Source organism: Triticum aestivum, chromosome 7D, assembly GCF_018294505.1.
Source record: "Triticum aestivum cultivar Chinese Spring chromosome 7D, IWGSC CS RefSeq v2.1, whole genome shotgun sequence".
NCBI classification, from domain to species: Eukaryota; Viridiplantae; Streptophyta; class Magnoliopsida; order Poales; family Poaceae; genus Triticum; species Triticum aestivum.
In genome coordinates, this window is record NC_057814.1 from 546799416 (window position 1) to 546822622 (window position 23207).

Sequence of the window (23207 nt, forward strand, 5' to 3'; positions counted from 1 at the left end):
GCCACTGCCGCATCTGGCCACCGGAGGTCGCCGCCGATTCGTGCACTGGAGGTCGTCCCCGAGCACTCTGAGCGTCTCTGCGAGTCCTCTGTGAGCTCCACTCCATTTCCCCTCCTTCGTTTTGCTCGTTCCCGTGCCATAGCACCCTCGCCCACATGCCCGAGCACCGCCGTCCGCCATGGCCGGCTAGCTTTCTTGACCCGATCCCCTCCGCTCGAACCCGTGGCACCAGCGTGCTTCTGGTGGCCCGTGGATGCCACCTAGCCCATCAGATCCTCCCCTAGCGCACCGCAGCCCCGTTCCCGAGTTCCGCAAAGCTCATCGCTGGCGCCGCTACAGCCCGCATCAGCTCGAGCCACCACCACCATCGTCCGCGCCTTACTGCGGGTGTTCCAACGCACCCGGCCGCAACCTCTCGTCGCCGGAGTTGGCCGGACGAGCGACCTCGCCGTGCCCTGTTTACGCCGGCGACTAAACACCGATTAGAGCTGACGTGGAGCATTAGGTTAGGTTCTAATCACTTGGTTAATTAACCCCTAGTGTATGACATGTGGGACCGCTGCTGTTAAAAACACGGGTTAAGTTAAATAACCCCCTGTTAACTCTCTATCTCACTGACATGTGGGCCCTGGTGTCAGGTTTGACCTGGACCGGCCCCTGCTGACTTGTTGACGTCACACTGAGGTCATGCTGACGCAGTTAATCATTTGCTGGATTAAAAATAATCCAGGAAATTCCAGAAAATGCACAAAACTTCTAAAATTCATAGAAAATTATCTATAACTCCAAATAAGATAAATTATATATGAAAAATGATCAGAAAAATCCAGTCTATCCATTTGTACCATTTTCATGCATATTAGAACAACTTATAGCTACTGTTTAGGACAAATCATGTAAATGGCATTTGAATTTCCACATATGGAGTTTGAATTTGAATCTTGGATTCAAACCAACCTCATTTAACCTGTTGCTAGTTGCATTAGCTCAAATCACAACATATTGACATGTCATGATCATGCATCATATTGTGCATTGCATTGATTGTGTTCTTCCTTGTTTGCCGGTGTTTGTCCCCTCTCGATAGACGTGGTTCCGACGATGTGATCGATGACACCGATGAAGAACTATACTATCTTCAGAAGTGCCAGGCAAGCAAAACCCCCTTGTTCATTCCGATACAATCCCACTCTCTCACTCCTGCTCTCTTTTACTGCATTAGGACAACAACGTTTCAACTGTTACATGCTGTGGTAGTTGAACCCCTTTCCTCTGCCTGACCTGTCATTGCCACAGTAAATAGATGAAACCCACTAGCATGGGTAGGAGTTGTTTGAGCCCTGATGTGCCTACTCATTCATGCTTGTTTGTCATGCCTGCTATTGCTTAGAGTTGTGTCAGGTCTGATTCATCGGGGATGAATTGGAAAGTTGTGAACATGTCCTACTGTTGAGAGCTAAGTGTGTGAACACGATTTGGTAAAGGTAGCTGTTGAGGATATAACCATTAGAGTCACCCGCCCAGGAGGGGCCGGGTTACGTCATAATGATCATCACGTGAAGCCCAGTACCAAGCTTGAGGATGGCGGATCAATAATGGGCTTAAGACCCGGAGGCGGCTTAAGGCCCGTAGTGATAACCCGCCGTTATGGCAAGACTTGTAATGTAAGGCAAGAGTAGTTAAGAGTCCGAGCCAGATACTGTTATAAGCCGGCCGGGACTCTGAGAGCCGCGGGGCGTCAACCTCTCTATATAAAGGGATGACCCGGCGGCGGTTCAGGACGGGAGAGAACAGATCGAGAGCCAGGCATAGCGATTAAGCTCCCTGGTCATCGAAACCCTAAGTAATACCACCTCAACTGGACGTAGGCTTTTACCTTCACCGTAAGGGGCCGAACTAGTATAACTCTCGTGTTCCTTGTCCCGATTAACCCCTTTAAGCTTCTTAGCTGCGATGGCTCCACGACTAAGTCCTTGCACGAGGACATCTGCCGTGACAATTCCACGACAGTAGCGGTGAGAGGCCATGTAGGAGTACATGGTGGGTTGTCTCATTGAAACCGTCCTCAGGAACTGAGTTCTGTGTTTGTGATCCATGAATAGTTACTACCACACATTGGGTTCCGGTAACTCGACCCCTCTCGGCTTATTAATCAACCTGATCTCTGTCCAGGAGTTGCAACTAGTTTCTGGTGTTTGTAGGTTGTGTTAGTAGTCTACCAAGTGGCACCCGGTACAGGTGGGCTTGGGACAGACTAGGCACCGTGGCACGGTGTACCAAGCGTAGATCCATCCGTCGAGGTGGGCTTGGGAACCCTGCACACATCGTTTGGGGCCGCGAGCGACACCCCGGCCGGATCTCCTTGCGGATGGAACCCGAATAGGCGATAAACCTGGATTAGAGACTTGTGTGGTTAGTCAGGTCGTGGCCGACTCCCTCGCCAGGCTTCTACTTGAAGGTTGCCGAGATACACGACGTGTACATGGAGGTAAGTGGCGAGAGCGTGTGTGAAGAAGTACACCCCTGCAGGGTTAACATCATCTATTCGAATAGTCGCGTCCGCGGTAAAGGACTTCTGGGTTGCCTGTACAGTTCATAGACAAGTGAAAGTGGATACTCTAAAATGCGCAAGATAAGCGTGAGTGCTATGGATGGCCTTCTCGTAGGGAGACAGGAGCGGATCCATAGTGGTGTATTGATATGGTGAATATGTGGACTCGTGTGCGCCACCTCAAAAGAGTTACTTGCAGTCGTAGTTCAGGATAGCCACCGAGTCAAAGCTGGCTTGCTACAGTTAAACTCCACCACCCCCTTTTGTTGATACCGATGCATATGTAGTTAGTTCTGATGTAAGTCTTGCTGGGTACATTTGTACTCACGTTTGCTTAATTTATGTTTTTGCAGAGAGACTTCAGTCTCGCTAGTAGTTCCGCGTGGACTTCGACGTTTAGCTTGTAACCTCAGCTACGATCTTGTGCCCTCGGCAGGGTCTTGTAGATAGTCAGGCTTCTCAGCCTTTTCATTTGTAGTTGCCTGTACTCAGACAAGTTAAGCTTCCGCTTGTGCTTGTTGCTTGTATGACTTGAATGCTGGGTCATCAGACCCATGTTTGTAATATCTCGCTCCTCGGAGCCTATTGAATAAATACTTTGAGTCGTAGAGTTTTGTTGTGATGCCATGTTGTATTTACACATATCGAGCATATTGTGTGTATGATTGAAATGCTTGGTATGTGTGGGATCCGATAACCTAGTTGTCTATCCTTGGTAGCCTCTCTTATGGGGAAATGTAGTCTAGTGCTTCCACTGAGCCATGGTAGTCTGCTACAACCCGGTTTACCGGAGTCCTGTTAGCCCAGTTGCTACTGCTCCGGAACACTTAGACTGGCCGGCATGTGTCCTTCTTCGATCCTGTGTCTGTCCCTTCGGGGAAATGTCACGCGGTGCCTTCGGAATCCTGTTAGCCTGCTACAGCCCGGATTCCCAAAGTCCTGCTAGCCCAGTTGCTACAGCCCGAATTCACTCGCTGATGACCGACACGTTCGTTGCTGGGTCATGTATGCCTGTCCTTGTAAGTTAGTGACACTTTGGGTTCACGACTAGTCATGTCGGCCCGGGTTCTCTGTCATATGGATGCTAGCGACACTATCATATACGTGAGCCAAAAGGCGCAAACGGTCCCGGGCCAGGTAAGGTGGCACCCGTGGGAATACCGTGCGTGAGGCCGCAAAGTGATATAATGTGTTACATGCTAGATCGATGTGGCTTAGGATCGGGGTCCTGACATATACTCATTACTATACTCATTACTAAACATCACATACTTCATATTATTTGAGGGAGAACCTTCATACCAAGGGTTAGGAGCACATCCATTCAAATACACAAAACCAACCTATCAAAACTTGGGAGATGAAGGAGGATACCTCAAGGGAAGTCAAAAACACCGGATCCGTGGACAAATGCCACCGATTTGGAAGGATTTAAAGGAGGATTGACTGGAGGAGACAATGGGGAAGAGGGTTTGAACTCGGGATGGCCAATGAGAAGGAGGAGGGGGGTGAGTGGTCGGTGGGAGCCCCACCAAGACCCCGCGACCACTTACCTATTCAGGCCAGAAATGCCACGGTCTTTGGTGTGTGTGGAAACACCCGACGGTTTGGTGTTTCTAGCTGCCATGTTTTTTTTCCGACAAAGGGTGGATTTTATTAGCTCAAAATGGAGCATCTAGAGGATACATAACATAATGAGCATACACCCGGCCTCTGCATAGCTAGGATGCACACAGCCAACACAAACACAGGCACACAAAAAATACGCCAGCAAAATAGCAAAGTCACATAAGACCAAAGCTATGTGTAGGCGAGAAAAAAAACTCAAAGCAATTAGATCCGCGATCGACAAACTATAACAATGACCATATCCGCACCAACCATCTCATGACTTCACACAGACGACGATGTTCTTCAACAGCAATGCCTGCAGGAAGGGAGCGGTGCTCGAGCGCCTCCATCACCGGATCCAAGTATCCAACCACTCAAGGCCGGTTTTTAGGTTTTCACCCTGAAGAACCAGTCCGAGCATATACGAGCAATGCCTTCAATAAGGTAACGATGTAAAAGCACCGCCATTGCCATGTATACATAACCAGCTAGGGTCAAACCTAGGCTTTCACGCCGAAGCTCGAGACCGAAGTCAATCATGTGTTGTCACCGCCACTTCTCCACGACCCAGCAGTTGCATGTGATGTATGACCACCGCCACTCCACCACCATCCCTCTGCGTCAAGCCATCATACGTAGTTTGCATCTTGCTGTGAAGTCACCACCGGATCTGAAGAGAGAAATCCCCACTAAGATCTTTCGGTGGCCACCGCAATCCCGAAGTGAGGTCGACGCCGCAGGCCGGAGTGGTCAACAAGGACAAGGGGCCAACATGGAACGTGCACCGGTCGCCACATCTGCCGCGCGGTAGGTGACGCCACCCTCGCCGAACCCGGACCAAAGACCCCTGGCCTGCTAGACACCACCATGGCCTTGGAATCTGGCGTTGCTGCTAGCGTTGCTAGTGGTGTTTAGATCGACCACCACTGCCGTAGGAGCCCGCTGCAGCCTTAGATGCAGGAGGACGAGCGGACGACAATCGCCTCAGGGCCTCGCGTTGCCAGCCCTCCATGGCCAGATCTGAGCGAAAGAGCCGGCTGCATCCCGCATGGATGCCTCCAACCATGACAGGACGGATCTGCCGCCGAGTTGAACTGAAGGACAAGAAGATCTCCCGCCGCCACCGTCAGCCGCCGGGGCTTTGTCCGGCGCAGCCGACCGGGAACGGCGAGGAGGGAAGGAACAAGAGGGGGATCCTGAGGCAGCGGTGTTGGGTGGCCGCCCGTGTCGCCCAAGCGAGCGACGCGGGGGGCAGTTGCGATGCATTGGAGTGAAATACATCACGAGCCTGAAGGTGGGCCAGGCTAGAAACGCCACGAGCCATGACATGTCTAAAAAGAATTAAATCATGAAATAATTTCTAAGAGAGGTCATTCGATACTAAAGATTTTTATGATAAGGTCTTAGAGCATCTCCAACAGGCGCCGAACGCGCCGCGCGCCCATCGCCTGGTTTGGCGCGGCGCGCCGCGCTGGCTCCAGCAGCGCGCGTGACTCACCGGGGCATTGCATATATGACATTTTGAACACAAAATGAAGTTGAAACATTCAAAATGCAATGAACATGACATATAAAATTTCACACAAACAAGTTGATGAAGAAAAGTTCATGCCCACAAGTTCATCCAACCAAGTTCAAAATGCAAATCAAGTTCAATACACAAATGAAAGACACATCATTCGTCGTCCTCGTCCTCATCTTCGGAAGACGATTCTTCCGCCTCCGAAGATGAATCTTCCTCCCTCTCCTCATCGCGCACCGCATCACGTGAAGCTCCGACGGTGTTGGCAAGATCTTCAACGGCATCTTCATGGGAATGTGTGCGAGGAGGCACATCGAAAGACATTTCGTCCATGGCGGCCGGAGGTGCACCCATGCCTCCCATGAGAGAAGCAAAACTCATGGCTCCCATGGTGCTCCATAGCGGCGGCGGTGGAGGGGTCGCGGCTATAGGATGGGGTGAGCAGGGTGCCGGCGCGTGCGTCCATGGGGTGCAGTTCACCGGCGCCGGCGCGCGCGGGGCGTAGGAGGCGGAGAAGAGAGAGTGCAGCGCGAGCGCTCGAGTGTGCCGCGCGCGGAAGCGGGCGCCCCAAATACACCGCGCGAGATAGCGAATCCGACCGCGCGCCCAACTCCTTATACCGCGCGCGCGGTTATTGCGCGTCCGCTGGGGCCACCCGCCAGGTTACGCGCGTGCTAAACTGGCTAAATTTGCGACGCGGCGCTTGTTTAGCGCGCCTGTTGGAGATGCTCTTAAGAGTGATTTTGGCCTAAAATCTTGCCACGACCTCATTTCTACCGCTCCACCTCACCACGAACAGGGTTCCCAATTTTTTATTCTTCCCGCTCAAACAACCGCCTCGATCCATTTCCCGTTCCTCCTCCGAAGCCGCCCCCAACCGGAACCAACCCACGCCGACGCGGCGCCATCCGCCATCCATGGCGGCCGCCGCCTCCTACTTCTCCGGCACGGCGCTCATGCCGTCGCAGCGCGCGGGGGCGTCCGACTACTCCGCCGCCGGCGCGGCCACCCCTTCCCCCTCCAAGGTTCGTCCCGCCTCCCGCGACCCTCTCGTGGTACTAGCCCTTCCGCGCGCCGTCTCCGCCTCCCCCGAGCGCTAACTCCGTCCATCCGCTTGTCCTACGCAGTCGCGCAACCCCCGCTACTCCGGCTGCGTCCCCGCCACCGTCCTCCACATCTCCCGCTCGCTCGCCGCCGCGGCGGACCAAGGCGGTGGCGGTGGCGACCCCGTCTTCTCCATCGACGGCGTCGAGACCAGCAACGTGAGCCCCCTTCGCGCCCTCCGAACTTCTCCTGGCACTTTATATCTGCTTGGCTTCGCCTAATTTTGTGTTCGTCTGGAAACCCCCAAATTCGTGCGCGCAGGTTAGGGTTTTGGGGAGGGTTGTGAGCATGTCGAGCAGGGAGACCGACGTGTCGTTCACGCTCGACGACGGCACCGGGAAGATCGATCTCGTGCGGTGGTGAGTTGCGATTTTTTCCACCCCGTCATGTTTCAACTTTCAACTAGATTCGGTACTGCTGATGTGGTGCGGCGTGGTTGACGATTTTCTGGTATCGTAGGATCAATGACGAGACAGATGCTCGAGACGCGGCTTTCATCCAGTATGTGATGTGTGATACGCTCTGATATGTGTTCAATTTTAGCTGTTTGGAAGTGTTCTGATATCCTAGTATGTTTGTCTGGCTCGTGTTTACGAAGGCATGGAGTGTACGTCAGGGTTCATGTGAACATCATGGGGTTTCAAGCTCAGAAGCATGGATTTGCTCGATCTATCCGGTAAGGGAACTGGATTTGTGCTTTATCTATAAAGCGGGGCGAATGCCTGTTTCGTGAAGGGAACTGGATTGGTATTGATGCGATCTATTTGTTGTACGAACAAAGCTTTTGGTTGCTTCAATTTTCTCATCTGAGTCATCTGACTGTTACTGATCTGGTTTGCAAAGTATTAAAATTAAAATCTGCAGCTGCGTTGTTTTTATAGTGCGATTCACTGGAACTTAAAGTTTGCCTAGTTGTTCAGACTGCTCTTGTTATCTTCGTTATTGTCGACCTCCACACCAAGTTTTGTTTTGTTCTAAGATATTGACTGTTTCAAAGTTTATCTGTGGATGATATACTTAAATGCAGTTCTCGCAGAGGTTTTTGTGAGTAATCTATAGCATTTAAATGGAACAATGTCTTGTTTGTAATGTATTTATGGTTAGTGAGTGCTGTGCCAATTAAACATCCTTTGAGGGAAAATGTGAGAGATACCGAAGATAAAGGTTTACATCCTGGTTTTCACTTGTCTATGTATTAGTGCACATATTGCTCTCTTTATAAATCTTGGATTGAAGATTTTCAACTCAAAATAGTTATCTCTGTGTCAGTTTGTTCTAACTAGGTGTCTTGTACATAACTTGATGGATGACTTTGTTTGAAAGTATCATCGCTAAGTTGCCAAGTTACCGGTTGTTTGTGGAAAATAACACTAATTTTACCTTTGGTATTCTATTTCGTAATTTCAGCTGTGCTTTGGCTAACATGTCCATGGAATGTGAATCTCAATACTAAGGTTCACCAGTCATGTTATGTAGTGATTACTGAATGATGCATACTGTCAGTAATGTTGTTCTGATTATGTATCCACTATCCAGTGGTTCTTCTGCGTCTTCTCCCTCTGAGACATTTCTTTGAAATCTGAAGTGTACTACAATCTGAACTACTGGACATATTACACAAGCTGGAAACTGAACTAGTCGATACTTGATACCTGCTTTGCTGACAGCTCATGATTAAAACCCTGTGAAGCAACTGTCCTATATTTCCACTTTCCATGGTTAAAACCCCGTGAAGTAACTGTTCTGTAGACAGCTCATGATTGTAATTTTAGTTTATGAATATCTGAGGAAATTATATCTTGTTAATTTTCTGTTCTCGGAGATCTTATGCTTCCACCGGTTATTGTTTATTAACACTTACTTTATTCTAACTCTAATTCTATTAACCTTCTTATATTTCCAGCCCAGTTACCAATTTCAATGAAGTGGTGCTGCATTTCATCGAATGCATGCATGTGCACATGGAAAATACTCAGACGAAGGTACAGAAAGCAAATATTATATTTCAGTCAGTGTTCTAGTACTAATTTGATATGAGAGACACCATTAATGATCATTCCCTTTCCATTTTAAAGATGCAAGGGCAACTCCCTCCAGCAGTTCAAACAAATGCTTATACTCATGTGCCTTATTCTGGTGGAGTGAGAGAACAGCAAGTCCATTTTACTCCTCAAGTAAACCAATGGCAACTCCCACCTGCAGTTCGAACAAATGCGTCTACTTATGGGCCTTTTACTGGTGGTGCGAGAGAACATCAAGTTCATTTTACTCCTCAAGTAAATCATGGACAATTTCCTCCTCCCAGAGTTCAAACTAATACATCTACTCATGGTCCTTTCTCTGGCGGGGTGAGAGACCATCAAGTTCAGCTTGCTCCTCGACCTCAAATAAACCAAGTATGGAATTTTATGACAATTCAGTTTCATGAATTCCTTGGTAAAGGAAAATCATACTTGTCTATAATTTTGTTGGTATATTTGATATTATTTTTATTATTGTGAGCTGCCGATTATATACTTGAGATAGCCAATTATCTGGTCTCTTCTGTAGCCTCTTTGTTTAGTGCCTTCTGTTTTATGTACCAGCTTATATCCCTAACTTGCCTTGTCTGTAAGCGTCTTAACTGACTGAGATATTTTCTTTCGTAGTTTGCAGCTTACTCAGGCACTGGTGGACAACAGTATGATCTGCAAAGAATGGTTTTGGAAGTTCTGCAAGCACCTGATATCCTGTAAGTTTAGTTTCTCTGCCAGAAATGGTAAAAGGTTGCATATCATTATGGATCTCTTAGCTTCTGGTGTAACGGTTTGCTTAGTTAGGTGTACGTATGTTCACATTTTCCAAATTCTAATCCTGACCAAAGGTTATAAGCTGGTTCCAGCCTTTCCTTTGTCACATTGTCAGTTTATTTTGTATATTCATAGGTCCGGTATCTAGAATTGACCTTTTCATGCTAACGTGGAATGATCCAGAAGAAAGGCTTCTTATCTTTTTTCCATTGCCTTTCAAGTCCAATGGGTCCAATTGAATGTGGTGTTGTGCTACTTCTGCTCGAGTAAAGAAAACTTGATTGGTCTGTTAAAGCGGTGCCAAGTTGTGCTACAGTAGATTAATGGTATTGATAACACGAATATATCATGGAATGGCCCTAAACTCCTAATCATGCATAGGAAAATAAGAGTGCTTACTACACCTGCTTTTCTGTACAAGCAAATCATTTTTTACGTTCCTCGTTACTATGTATTGCGCTCCTTAAAGAAAATTATGTACCGTGAAGTTGTAGCCAGGTTTGAGATGCACAATGGGTCTACTGTTTGCATGATCCCTTCGTTTGATGTGTTTGCATAAAACAATTCAATTGAAAGGTTGAGCTATGGCTGTGTACTTGAGGGGTCTTGTAGTTTGAAGCATTCTGACACTTAATGGATCCCTGCATAACTCTCTATGGCAATGAATTCCACTTACACATTGCAGCATTGGGCATCCTTACCGCAATGTAGTATGCATCTGATGTCTTGCCTAAAAATCAGGAGCTCTTTTCTAATAATAGACCTGAAGTTGCTTCAACAACCAGGCTGCTCCAGATCATTATTGAATTGCAGAAAGTTTATTTAGGAGATTTGTACTGACTGTTGCTTCCCGCAGACCCCTTGAAAATGGCGTACATGTTGATGAAGTGGCTAGAAGAACTGGAGCGCCAAAAGCAAACATCATGTACTACCTCTAACTTCTTGTTTTTTCCAATCGCTTGCATGATCTGAGTTTGACCTGTTTGCAATTTTGCTGTACAGGGAGGTCATCAACTTACTCGCTGACACAGGGTTCGTCTGTTGGACCATTGATGACTATCATGTCAAGTCTGTGTGTAATGGTTGACCAACACAGTTATCTTCAGAACTAATCTAGTGAATGTGAGATCAGTTTGGCTATAGTTACTAATGATCTACGTGGCACGCGATGTAAGTGCACTGTTGCAAATGTGCAGTGGTTTGGCTCAGTCTTCCATTTGTACAATCGAGCAGGTGATACCAGTACCACCCCTTATATTGCTAAATACTCACGTTAGTACGTTGCTATTTTACTGGGATATACTATGCAATATGGTCATGCTTGTGTACTTGCGTTCTGTTCCGTTACAACACTTTTCTAGTTTTTCCTGCTTATGTGACTGATCTATCCTTCTGTTTACCTCTTTTAAGTTTTAACTCTGCTGTTCCCCCCAGCATAGATATATATGAGTATGCTTCTGTTTGATCCCATAAACTTTTGCCTGGTAGTTTGCAGTTGAACTTGCTCCTCAAATGTACTATTTCTGTCTTGTCCGATTCATTGCACCATGGAAATAAGAAACAACAGGGACTAAAAATAGGGGTTCGGTCTGACAATTAACACACCAATTTGTCAGGTCAACCACTATTGGTTTTACTGGTTAGGGTCCTAAGTTCGATGCATTGTCTTCTAGTTTAGCTTATCATTCTTTTAGGTTGTCTTCCCAAAAGAAGTCTTATCTGCTTTGAGCAATAATTGTGCACAAGAGCTTCTTCTGTTTGCCTACCCGAGGTGCATTTCTCAAATGCTGTCTACTGATCGTAGGCGTACACGTGCTATCCAAAAGCTAGTGTGTCAATAATTCCTAATCCTCCTATCCAACTAACACTAGTTTGCTAGTGCATGGATTAGTGTCTGAACCCTCTACGTGTTATCATAACCCATCTGTAGTATACTTTTTTGTTTGAGTAATCCATCTGTAGTATACTTGTTCTGGAGGTCACATATAATAGTTCTCCATGGATTGAATTTAGAGCATGGATGGAACAAGTCAATTGCCTGGGTTAGGTATTCTGTACTTCATGCTCTGCTATGTTTTGATGTTTGTTGGGTCCATAAGGTCTTGTTCTCCTGTCATTTCTTTTCTGTTTTATTATCAAAGGCAAATCGTTTCCTGCATTTTGTCGTCAGATGTTGTTGTACAGCTGTACATGTCATCTTGCTCGACATGCTAAGCCCCATTAAGTAGGCGAAAAATAGAACACGGCAGGTTTTAATCTTTAAATTCAGTGAGTTGTATTTTATTCGTCATTATCTTTGGTCACATATTTGTTGAATTAATAAATATAGGACTTCCAACAACTGGACATGCTTATCTGCATTTTAGCTGATAGACAAGGACAATACTAGTGTATATGTATATTCCATGTTATGAATATCGATAAATTCGCCTTAATTGCACGTATTATCAACGTGTGGTCCTTGCATTGCCTGAGTAGCAGTACTTTTTTCTGGAATCTAGCATTGTCAGACCACACTTCAGGAAAATGGACTCCAAAGAATTGCAAATTTGATCCTCTGTTAGCTCATTTCATCCCGAGTTGTCGGCATGCAGATTAGTTAAATGAAAAGAATTTTCCTTGGCACGAAGCGCTAAATTACCCAGCAATTTTAGCCATATTTACGCAAAACATATGTTACTCCGGAGCATCGCATTCTTTCGTTCTCGTCAGGCATTTTTGCTGGTGGCCTGTCCGCAGCCATCAACCATCGTCAGTTCGTGTCACGCATTTAGTTGGTGCGGCCGTGAACATCGATCATACGCTTTGCATGATGCGACGATTCCCGCAAACTAATCGTTCTTCTTCATAAGATCGTGTCAAGAAAGAGACGGGCAGATTGATCGTGTCAATGCAGTGTCTGCCGGTGAACATTTTTCGTGCCACTGGTGATTAATTAGATTAGAAGAAAAATGGTTGCTGTTTTCGCGCGCCCTGCGTCTCCAGATCGCTACCTGCGCGCACGAGCCTTACGTTAGCCCACTGCCCACGGTAGGTTTGACTCTGCTCCACTGAACACGCACCGCTGAATCCTTCTCGGAGGGAAGCGAGCAGGTGGTCTAGTCAGGTTAGGTCGGACTCCGCACGCCTGGATCAGGGTTGGCCACGCAGGTGCTCGTCCTTGCTATGCTTGGCTTTGGGTCACCTAATCAAAGGCCAATGAGAGGTGGGGTTTTGGCGACATTTTCTGTGTGTGTTCCCCTTGAGATTCTTTTCGTGAGCAAATCCCTCCCGTGGTCAGTCGCAACAGGTGTAGAAAGAAACACCACAGTATTCTGTCAGATGAGAGTGCTTCAGAGTTCAGAGCTCAGAGCTCAGCCCAGACTCCAGAATGGTGTTGGCGGAGCACCAAAGCCAAGCACCGACCGACCGAAAGGTGTCGTCCGGTTTGGGTGGACGCCACTACTATTCCTGAATAAACCCTACTATTATACCCCCCGCAAAAAAAAAACACCTACTATTATACCACCTGGCCAGTATTCAGGAGTGAGGAGCACGCACGCACCAATTATCCGGTGACAGTGCGTGCAGCTACAGGCCAACGCGACTGTATCCCACTTTAGTACTTTACGCTTTCCGAGCAAAATCTCCCTTTTTCAGCACAGGTTGCTTTCAGTTTTTTAATTAAATTAAATAAACAAGAGATTGCTTGTCAACCAACCTCGCCTCAATACATGTTACTGATAAGCAAGTTGTCGTAGAAGATGAACACCTTGCATGGGAAGCTGCCCGAGGAGAGAACATCTGCACTTGCCCACACTCACGGCCACATGATCGATCGGTCCCTGTTTCCCTCGCCTTTTATGAGGAGCATGCCGCTTCATTCCGGGGTCCAAGAGGTGTGCAAGGAGCCAGGGTCACAGCTCAACCTGCCCCGAACTGCCGTGCCGCAATGCCACGGCGCTGCACCGCGTGTCGTGGACACGAATGCACTTCTCCAGAGCGATGAAAGCGGCACGTACACCTGGCAACAACGAACCAACTGCATGCGTCCATACAACTGGAATCCACGTACCCAACCCAACCGGAGCAGCCAGCCAGCCAGGTAGTACTACTCTTGGTAGGTCAGGCAGGTCGGTCGGTCGGTCTCTTTCCCTATGCCGTGCCCGACAAAACCCTCAGTCCGCTTTGCATTACGTATTGCACGCAAGCACCTTCTTTTCTCGTCGTGTCATGGTCCGTCGACACACGGGGGAGGTTTCACTTGCCTTTCACAGATAACCTTTGTATTCACAACCTCGACAACGAAAAGCCTTTGTGGTGTCATTTACAATGTGGGGCCCGGCCTGGTGGGGCAGGTGGGAAGGAGCAAAATTTTCAGCAAGCATCACGGTCGTCTCACATAATCTTAGCCTGGCCTGTGCTAAGCGCTCGAGGCTGAGGACGTTGACAAAGGGGACGGCGTGCCGGATTCCTCGTCTTCGTCGTCGTCGTCGAGGTCGTCGAAGCCCCACATTTCCTCCCCCTCGTCGTCCCCGGCCGCCGGCTCCGGCATCGCCCACCGCTCCTCCTTGATCTCCACGCCCTCCAGCAGCTCCAGAACCTGTTCGTCGCAATGCATGCCACCACCATCAGATTATCCGTCGCATACATTTTCAAATTGTCAACGTTGTTTTGCCCGCAAATTAAGCAACGAACAGAGTAGTACTACCACAGTAGGTTACTGCATCGAGACATGTGCTAGCCATTGTGATTCGTGCAGGACAAGAATTGCGAGTAAGCTTACCTCGGTCATGGACGGCCTCCACGTCGCCGACGCGCGAACGCACAGCGACGCCACGAACGCCAGCCGCCGGGCCTGCTCGGCGTCGTAGCCGCCATTGCCGGCGACGATCCTCGGATCCAGCAGCGCCTCCGTCTTGCCCTCGTTGAGCAAAGGCCTCGCCTGCATTCGCATTGTTTGGGCACGATTAATAATTAATTAACGAACGTGCGCTGCCGTGGAACGGAGGCTGGTACAACGGCCTAGGGCCAAAATGTTTGGTTGGTCGGTTCGGTGCCCACCCAGCCGAGGAGGCTCCTGTGGGTGCCGTCCACCGGCTTCCGGCCGGCCATGAGCTCCAGCAGGAAGACGCCGAAGGCGAACACGTCCGTCTTCTCGTCCACGATGCCGCGCGTGTAGTACTCGGGCGCCAGGCACCCGAAGGTGCCCTCGATCGGCGCGATCGCCCGGTGCGTCCACTCTGTCGGCAGCCACTTGGCCAGCCCGAAGTCGGAGATCTGTCGTTCGTTTCTCTGCATGCGTCAGGGCTGCCGGAGCACAGCAGAGGATCGATCGATCGACGATGGAGATGACCGAGTGACTGACCTGCGGCTGGAAGTCGTCGGTGAGCAGCACGTTGGAGGCCTTGATGTCCCTGTGGATGATCCGCCGCCGGCACCCCTTGTGCAGGTACTCCAGCCCCCTCGCCGTGCCCACCGCCACGCCGTACCGCGCCTCCCACCCCATCGCCGGTGCCCCCTCCTCGCCGTCTGAGCATGCATTCATTCATCAATAATCAACCCACGATCCATTCAAGAAACATTGTTGACATTAATGGCCGTTACGGAGGACGCGCGTACCGTGGAGGTTTGCGGAGACGGAGCCGCGGGCGGAGAAGGCGAAGACGAGGTACAGGTCGCGGTCGACGCAGCATCCCAGGAGCGGGCACACGTTGGGGTGCGTGGCGTGGCCCACGGTGCCGAGCTCCGCCAGGAAGTCCCGCTCCCGGCGCTCGCAGGCGGACGCGCCCATGAGCCGCTTCACCGCCACGGCGCGCCCGTCCGCCAGCTCGCCGCGGTACACCTCCGACGACCCGCCCCGGCCCACCAGGTTGGCCGCGCGGAAGCCGCCCGTGGCGCGCCGGACCTCCTCGTACGAGAAGCACTCCCACTCGGGATTCCGTTCGTGCGGCGGCGACGCTGCCTCCGCCTGCGCGCTCGGGTGCTCTACGTCGGGGGGCGCGTGGACGCGCTTGGCGCGGTGGGGCGAGAGGGAGAGCAGCAGCCTCTTGAAGCTGCCGCTGCTCCGCAGGTACAGCGGCTTCATCGGTCGGCCGGCCGGCCGCTCGGGGGCAATGCCGTTGCGCGGCTTCTTGTCTGACTGGCGCTCCGGCGAAGCGCGCGTGCTCGGTGCTCTGGTGTCTCGGGTCTCGGCTAGAGAGGGAGACGAAGTGGTGTAGGCAGTGGCTAGGGGATCGGGCATTGATGCGTCAGAGTGCTACGTAACGCCGAGGGGGTCGTGGGCATATGAGGCTTGTCATAATGGCGAGTAACATATAGTAGTATCATGCATATGATACTAGTGTATGATACTACATCCATAGTGCATAGTATTATAAAATAGTATCATAGATGGTCTCATTTATTGCCATGCATGACACATAGTAGCATAATATTCATTATGTTACGGTATTTATCTATGTTACTATGATCCTCTCTCTTTTCTTTAATTTTCTGCCACGTAAACATGTTTACGAATCCTATGTATATGATACTAGTTATGTTACCCCGCTATCGCTAGCCTGAACGCGACAGGGCGGGACAGGGGGGCGTTTGGGTCCCGCGCCCGTGCGTGGACGCGACCCTCCATGCACCGCGCCGTTGCAGGCAGCCACCAGCAGCAGCAGCAGTGATGGCTGAGCGTGGCTATGGGACGAGTCTACCCAGGCCCAGGCGGGCGGGTGGAACGGAACGGGAAGGCAAGGCAGTAGCAGTTGCTTAGGGAGGAGGGAAGGAAGCGTTGCGTCCGCAGCAGGGGAAGGGAAGGGTCTCTGCTCTGCTATCTCTCTCTGCCGCCGCGTTAGCTGCCGTACGGTACGTACCCCTATGTCTCGTCTTACCGCCGCGTCGAGGGCGATAAACGGGCGTCGAGCCTTTGCCAAAAAGATGGAGTGGACAACGATGCGGCTGATGGTATGGAGAGCTCTTCCGCCCGCTGCATTTGTCAAACTGCGTCCTTGGCGATCGCCCGTACGTGCTGCTGCGCTGTCGCAGCTCGACGGAGAAAAGGTTGGCCGTTGGCGCGCGCCTGTCAGTCTGTGTGACCGGAGCGAGCTCACGCTCTTGCGCTGGGTGGGCTGCGTGCCCGCCTGGGCCTCGGTGCTGACGGCCCGTTTTGTTCGACGCTTCGGCCCCAAGTTTGACTTAGCCAGCATCTCTTCTGTTCACTCAAAAAAGGAACTTACCCCTCAAAAAGAAAAGAAAAAAAACTAAAAAAAAGGAACATTGCAGTTTTTTTTCTTTGGTATTTAAAAATAAAAAATAAAAAAAATCTGACAGAATGTGGTTTTGTTAAATTTCAAATTTCGAGGGTGGATACTTTTTTCCCCACAGGATGGGTTAGCTGTTTTTGCAAATCAAGCACACCACTAAGGTTCCTGATTAGTAGGAGTACATAGCAGGATGCCAGTCCTGTCCATTCTCGAAAGATCTCCATGTGTTGAAAATCTGAACGCTATATCATGACTCGGGATCAAATGAATTTTTATGTGAAAGTTTCAGTATTGCTTGGAGACCCAAAACCGCTAAATGCGATGCAGATTTCACATTTGGATTTTGTTGCTACAACGCCGAGATTATCATTCGGCGTCAGCATTTTTTTTGGCGTTCAAACTCAAGAGATTTATTCGACAAAAAGAACTTTGGGCAACATCGGCCAAAAGGCTAGTGAGCAGGAAAAAGGGGTCTAGTTGTTGATGGCAAAATCATTTGCACGGCAACACAATAGATCAACAATCTAGCCGGTCTTTTCTTTTGCTGTCTTTTGCTGTATGAGGAACAGAACAGCCTTCTTCTTGCTGATCTTAAAGAAAACTTGATTCTTTTGGACAAATCTTCAACGGATCAACGGCAAACGGAACCTAAGCGACATCTAGGTCCCGTTTTCCGGGTGCAGCGGCGTAGGGTTGACCTTCCGCCACGGCGATCTCTGAATTTGCAGGCAAAAACAGAGGAGTCGAGGGGGAAAAACGAACTAAAAAGAAAAGCTGTGCGTGGAAATAAAGTAGATATGGTTTTGTCGATGTTGGGTGTCCCCTCTACCGGCCTCTGGCCTACGTATATATAGGGCGATCTGGACTTCGATCCTTTGAACGATCAGGAGACCGTTCTGGCTACAACTCTCTTTTACATGATTTGGTCTTTATCTGTGCATTCAAATTCTGAATAGAAACCTGGTTTCCTTGATAAATAAAATAGCATGACCAGCGACGTCTGCTCCTCTCTGTGCGCCAAAATAATCAGGCATATCTCAACCGTATCCCATCTTCATCTTATACCTGATGGTTGTTGTATGTGAACAAAACTGGAGTCTGAATCTTCAACTTCCTGTACTTCCCATTAAGAGCTTTAGGCAAAATTTCTCCTTGCAAACTCTGCTCTAAATATGAATTTCCAGGGACAACCTCCAAAATTTTATATGGTCCTTCCCAATTTGGTGACCACTTCCCAAACTTATTATCCTTGGACCCAATAGGCAAAATCGTTTTCCAAACCAAGTCCCCAAACTGAAACGATTTTTCTCTTACTTTCTTATTATAAGCCTTGGCTACTCTCAATTTCTCTTAAAGCTTTCATCCTCTCATCTGTCACTTTGTCTATCCTATCCATCATGAGGTTTTCCTCTAGGGTTTTCCTAGAGTCCACCTTTTCCTCTGGCAGCGCTGCCAGAGTCCACGTGGTTACTACATCGTCTCGCCGGATCTCGCCGGCAAACAAGTCTCCGAGACGGGATCAGCGATCTGGGCCCATGGAGAACCGCGTCGCCGGGGATATTGGAGCGGGGGGGGGGGGGGGGGTCGATGGAAGGCCAGGAGGTAGGAAGTAGCGGGGATAGAGACAAGGATGTTGGAGGGGGCGAAGGCCATGCCGCCGCCCTTCCTGAAGGAAGTCGAGAGGAGGATCGGGAGGTGAGGGAAGATGATGCAAGTAGAGAGGAGGAAGAAGAGGCAGGGTGGGATCATTATGGCCCAAACCCTGATCTAGAGGACGCCTTTGAAGGTCTGAATCTACATGGAGAGGAGGAAGACGACCTAGATCTCTCGGGAGAGGTGGAGGAATTGATCAGTGAGGTTCGTTGGCTTGCCCTCTTTAGGGTTCATACTCTGCGTCCGTTCAGCCACGCGGCGCTGTTGAATTCCATGAGGAACGCGTGGACATGTGCACAGGGTGTCACCTTCAACATCAAAGGGCCGAATTTATTCCTTGCTCAATGTCACTGTTTGGGAGATTGGAAGAGGGTGATGGAGGGAGGACTGTGGCAGTTTCGTCGTGATCCAGTTGTGCTAGTGGAGTATGACGGCTTCACCAATGTGGCGGACTATGCCCTAAATATGTATCCGCTGTGGGCGAGAATCAAAGGCTTGCCAGATGGTCTCACGAGGAAGAAGGAACTAGCAGAGAAGGTTGCGAAGAAGGTCGGTGATCCACCGTTTACAGTGGTGGTTAATGAAGGGAAGATTAACCCCTCAAATTTTCTGAGAGTGAGGGTTTTTGTAAACATAAATCAACCGCTGGTGAGGTTTGTACCTATCACCTTGAAAGAGAGGAAAAAATACCTCGTAAGGTATGAGAAACTGCCAGACTTCTGTTTTTATTGTGGCTGTCTGGGACATGTTGTGGAGTAGTGCGGGGATGACATACATGACCCGGCGGACTGCGAGTGGGGGGACTGGTTACACTGGAGTAATGACTCTGATGGTGCAAATGATGGTAATTAAAGGAGGTAGGGGTGGTGCTTGGTCGAATGCAGCAGGGAGAGGAGGGGGCAATTTTGGTGTTGGTAGAGGAGGGGGAAGGAGTGGTGGAAGAGGAAGAGGTGATAGAGGAGGGAGAACTGAGGCAGCATGAGGGCGTGGGAGAGGAGATGATGTAAGGGAGGTCGATATGGATATTCCTCATGAGTCAATGCGGGGGGGGGGGGGGGATGGTAAAAGTGCGCGGAAGAGACTCATTAACGCGGATGGTTCAGTAAGTATTAGAGGGCAACAAGTGCCGCACCTTGCTAGGAAAGTATCTAACACAGTGATGTTGTTGGAGAACGGAAGTGTGACTGAAAGTCATGGTGTTGGAGCCCCCCAAAATGCTACACCCGGCAGGGTGCCTATTGTAAAGAGGAGGAAGCAGGGTGAAGAGATGGTGGAAGGAGAAAATGTCTTAATGACAACGACTACGGTGGCCTCCGGCATGGAGGGCCGCCAAGCCCAATGAATCTTCTTAGTTGGAACTGTCGGGGAGGGGGGAATACCCGGGCGGTTCGAGAGATAGCGACCATCTCGCAGTCGCATTCCCCCACGTTTGTATTCTTGTGCGAGATGAGGCAAACAACAAATAAAATGAAGAGACTCAGGAGTAGAATTGGTTTGAAGGGTTTTGAAGGAGTAGATAGCATTGGGATGAGTGGTGGACTAGCTCTGTTTTGGCACGAAACCTGCGATGTCAGCATACTGGACAAGGACGATTGATTCATTGATGCACTAGTGCGGGTGAATCCGGACTCGGTGCAATGGAGGCTGACTTGTGTTTATGGAGAACCGAGGGTTGAGAATAGACACATGATGTGGACAAAACTAAAGAACCTTAAGAGTGTCATTAATCATCCATGGTTAGTGGTCGGAGACTTCAACGAAGCTCTCTAGGATTTTGCGCACTTGTCAGTGATACCGAGACCTGCGGCTCAAATGGTAGCATTCAGAGATACACTGGAAGTGTGCGAGTTGGTGGACTTGGGGTTCTCGGGGATCCCCTTCACATACGATAATAAATGCAGCGGCAATAACAATGTTCAAGTTCGACTGGATAGGGCAACAGTGACAAATGCATGGAGGAATCTTTTTCCTTTCTGCACTGTTGTGCACGTAGTCTCCCCTTGTTCTGATCATATAGCCCTAGTGCTGAAAGGTGAACCGGAATCGGATCGATCAGGACCAAAAACAAGGAGGTATGAAGTATTCTGGGAGCGAGACGTGAACCTCCCAAAGATCATCAAGGAGGCTTGGGACTCGGTGGGGGCTGTAGATAATCTGGAAAAGCTGCAAATAGCGCTGCGGAAAACTATGGCCACCCTTGGAGCATGGAGAAATAAGCGGTTTGTTAATGTTGCTTGGGAGTTGGCTAAATCTAGATCGCAGCTTGAAGAACTCATGCATATGAATGCGGATCGGCAGGAGATAAGGAGGATTACAGACAAAATGAATGAACTGATTTATCAAGAAGAGATGCTCTGGATGCAAAGATCGAGAATCTCATGGCTCAAAGAAGGGGATCGCAATACCAAATATTTTCAGAGTAAAGCGGTTTGGCATGCAAGGAAAAATAAAATCAGATGTCTCACTGATAGCATTGGCAACATCCATACATACTTCGTTGAGATGTCTAGTATGGCCACGGAGTATTTCAAGGGAGTTTTTTCAGCGGATCAGAACCTAGAAGCATCAGAGGTGCTAGACTTGCTGGAAGCAAGGATTTCAGAGGAGGATAATGAAAAATTATGTGTCCCATTTAGTGAGAAGGAGATTGAGGATGCAATGTTTCAGATTGGTCCTTTAAAAGCACCCGACTCGGATGGGTTTCCAGCTAGATTCTATCAGCAGAATTGGAGTATGCTTAAGAGCGGTGTGGTGGCGGCGGTTAAGGAATTCTTCGAGACCGGGATTCTGCTGGAAGGGGTAAATTCAACGGCCATTGTTCTTGTACCCAAAATTCCTAACCCAACCATGCTTACGCACTATAGGCCGATAAGTCTTTGTAACGTTATATACAAGGTCATTTCTAAGTGCTTGGTAAATCATATGAGGCCCTTGTTGGATAATATCATCTCCCATGAGCAAAGTGCTTTTATACCAGGTCGGCTAATTACCGAGAATGCACTAGTGGCATTCGAGTGTATTCACCACATTAAGCAAGAAAAGGACCCTACTAAGAGTTTTTGCGCGTATAAACTTGATCTCTCAAAAGCATATGATCATGTTGATTGGTCGTTCTTGAAGCGAGTGATGCAAAAGCTGGGCTTCTCTCATAGATGGGTGGACTGGATAGTGTCATGTGTCACGTCTGTGAGCTACTTTGTCAGATTAAATGGAACCCTCTTGGATTCATTCGCACCGTCGCGAGGTCTTCGGCAAGGCGATCCTCTCTCACCATTTTTATTCTTATTTGTGGCTGATGGTTTATCTTCTATCCTTAAGCATAAGGTTGCAGCTGGCGAAATTACTTCGGTTAAAGTGTGCAGACGGGCTCCTGGCGTCTCACACTTATTATTTGCCGATGACGCATTATTATTCTTTGAAGCTTCAAAGATTCAAGTAGAGGAGGCGAAGTCTGTGCTAGAATTGTATAGTAAGGCAAGCGGCCAAAGCCTGAACTATGATAAATGTTCAACCCTCTTTGGGAAAGCATGTCCAACAGCTATCCAAGAGGAGATCAGGGGGGTGTTACATGTGTCCAGCACGGTCTTTGAGGAAAAGTACTTGGGGCTTCCAACGCCAGATGGGCGTATGTCGAAAGGACGGTTTCAAAACCTTCAGATGAGCTTAACAAAATGCTTGTTATAGTGGGGAGATGGACTTTTGGCGCAACCAGGAAGGGAGGTTCTCATTAAATCAGTAGCACAAGCCCTACCCACTTATATCATGGGAGTTTTAAAACTTCTGTTCTCTGTCTGTGATGAGCTCACAAGAATGGTCAGGAGCTACTATTGGGGCTCGGCGCAAGGGGAGAGAAAGGTTCATTGGCGCTCGTGGGATAGTTTGATGCAACTGAAGAATAAAGGAGGAGTTGGCTTTAGGGATTTCCAACTGTTCAACCAGGCTCTGTTAGCTCGACAGGCCTGGCGCCTCATTACTAGACCACACACTCTTTGTGCGCAGGTGCTGAAGGCCAGATACTACCCGGATGGTAAACTCGAGGATACAGTGTTTAGTGGGAATGCATCTTCATCATGGCAGGCGATCAGCCATGGCCTGGATCTGTTAAAGAAGGGGATTCTTTGGAGATTTTGAAATGGCCGAAGCATCAGAATTTGGCGCGACAACTGGATTTAGACCATTCAGTTTCAAACCGATTACCACGCAAGGCACATGCAAAATCAGGTTTGTGGCGGATCTGCTTAACCCTAACGACTCTTGGAATATGGCCTTACTACAACAGTACTTCCGCCCAGCTGACGTTGTGGAAATCTCCAAAATTAGAGCATCCCCGAGACAGGAGGAAGACATCATTGCTTGGGGGCCAGGCAAAAAAGGTGTATTCTCTGTGAAAAGTGCTTACAACTTTGCGTTTGAAGAGGTTTATAGATATGCAGAATCGGCCTCCAGCTCGGCCCCCGGATGGTAGAAAAAAAGTTTGGCAGCTGATATGGAAATGTGACATACCACCTTTGGTCCGTAACTTTGCTTGGAGGGTGGCACTTGATTCCTTGTCAACCTGGCAAAACAAGCATAAATGCGGGCTGGAAACATCTGAGCTCTGTCCGCTTTGTGCTACAAAAGTTGAAGATAATTTCCACCCATTTGTGCGGTGCCCTCTTGATACGTCTCCAACGTATCTATAATTTATGAAGTATTCATGCTATTATATTATCCTTCTAGGATGTTTTATATGCATTTAAATGCTA

At 49.0% G+C, this 23207-nt stretch overlaps 2 protein-coding genes across 3 annotated transcripts; one reads left to right on the forward strand and one right to left on the reverse strand.

Moving 5' to 3' along the window:
* The first annotated feature begins 6463 nt into the window (after positions 1-6463).
* LOC123166553 (replication protein A 32 kDa subunit C) lies at positions 6464-10905 on the forward strand. Of its 2 annotated transcripts, none has more exons than XM_044584356.1 (10): positions 6464-6709; positions 6812-6946; positions 7050-7147; positions 7248-7289; positions 7387-7464; positions 8692-8770; positions 8864-9184; positions 9437-9519; positions 10434-10502; positions 10580-10905. In XM_044584356.1, exons 1-10 carry the CDS (start codon positions 6602-6604, stop codon positions 10662-10664), a joined length of 1098 nt encoding a protein of 365 aa, XP_044440291.1. In that variant the 5' UTR covers positions 6464-6601; the 3' UTR covers positions 10665-10905. The 2 variants fall into 2 exon arrangements, with proteins under 2 accessions (XP_044440291.1, XP_044440292.1); XM_044584357.1 differs by having other exon boundaries at positions 8864-9136.
* A 2452-nt stretch (positions 10906-13357) lies between these two features.
* Positions 13358-15835, reverse strand: LOC123167464 (probable receptor-like serine/threonine-protein kinase At5g57670). Its single transcript, XM_044585304.1, has 5 exons — positions 15179-15835; positions 14925-15088; positions 14621-14836; positions 14343-14501; positions 13358-14159 (listed from the first exon to the last, which is right to left on the reverse strand). Exons 1-5 carry the CDS (start codon positions 15798-15800, stop codon positions 13980-13982), a joined length of 1341 nt encoding a protein of 446 aa, XP_044441239.1. The 5' UTR covers positions 15801-15835; the 3' UTR covers positions 13358-13979.
* Positions 15836-23207: the final 7372 nt, after the last annotated feature.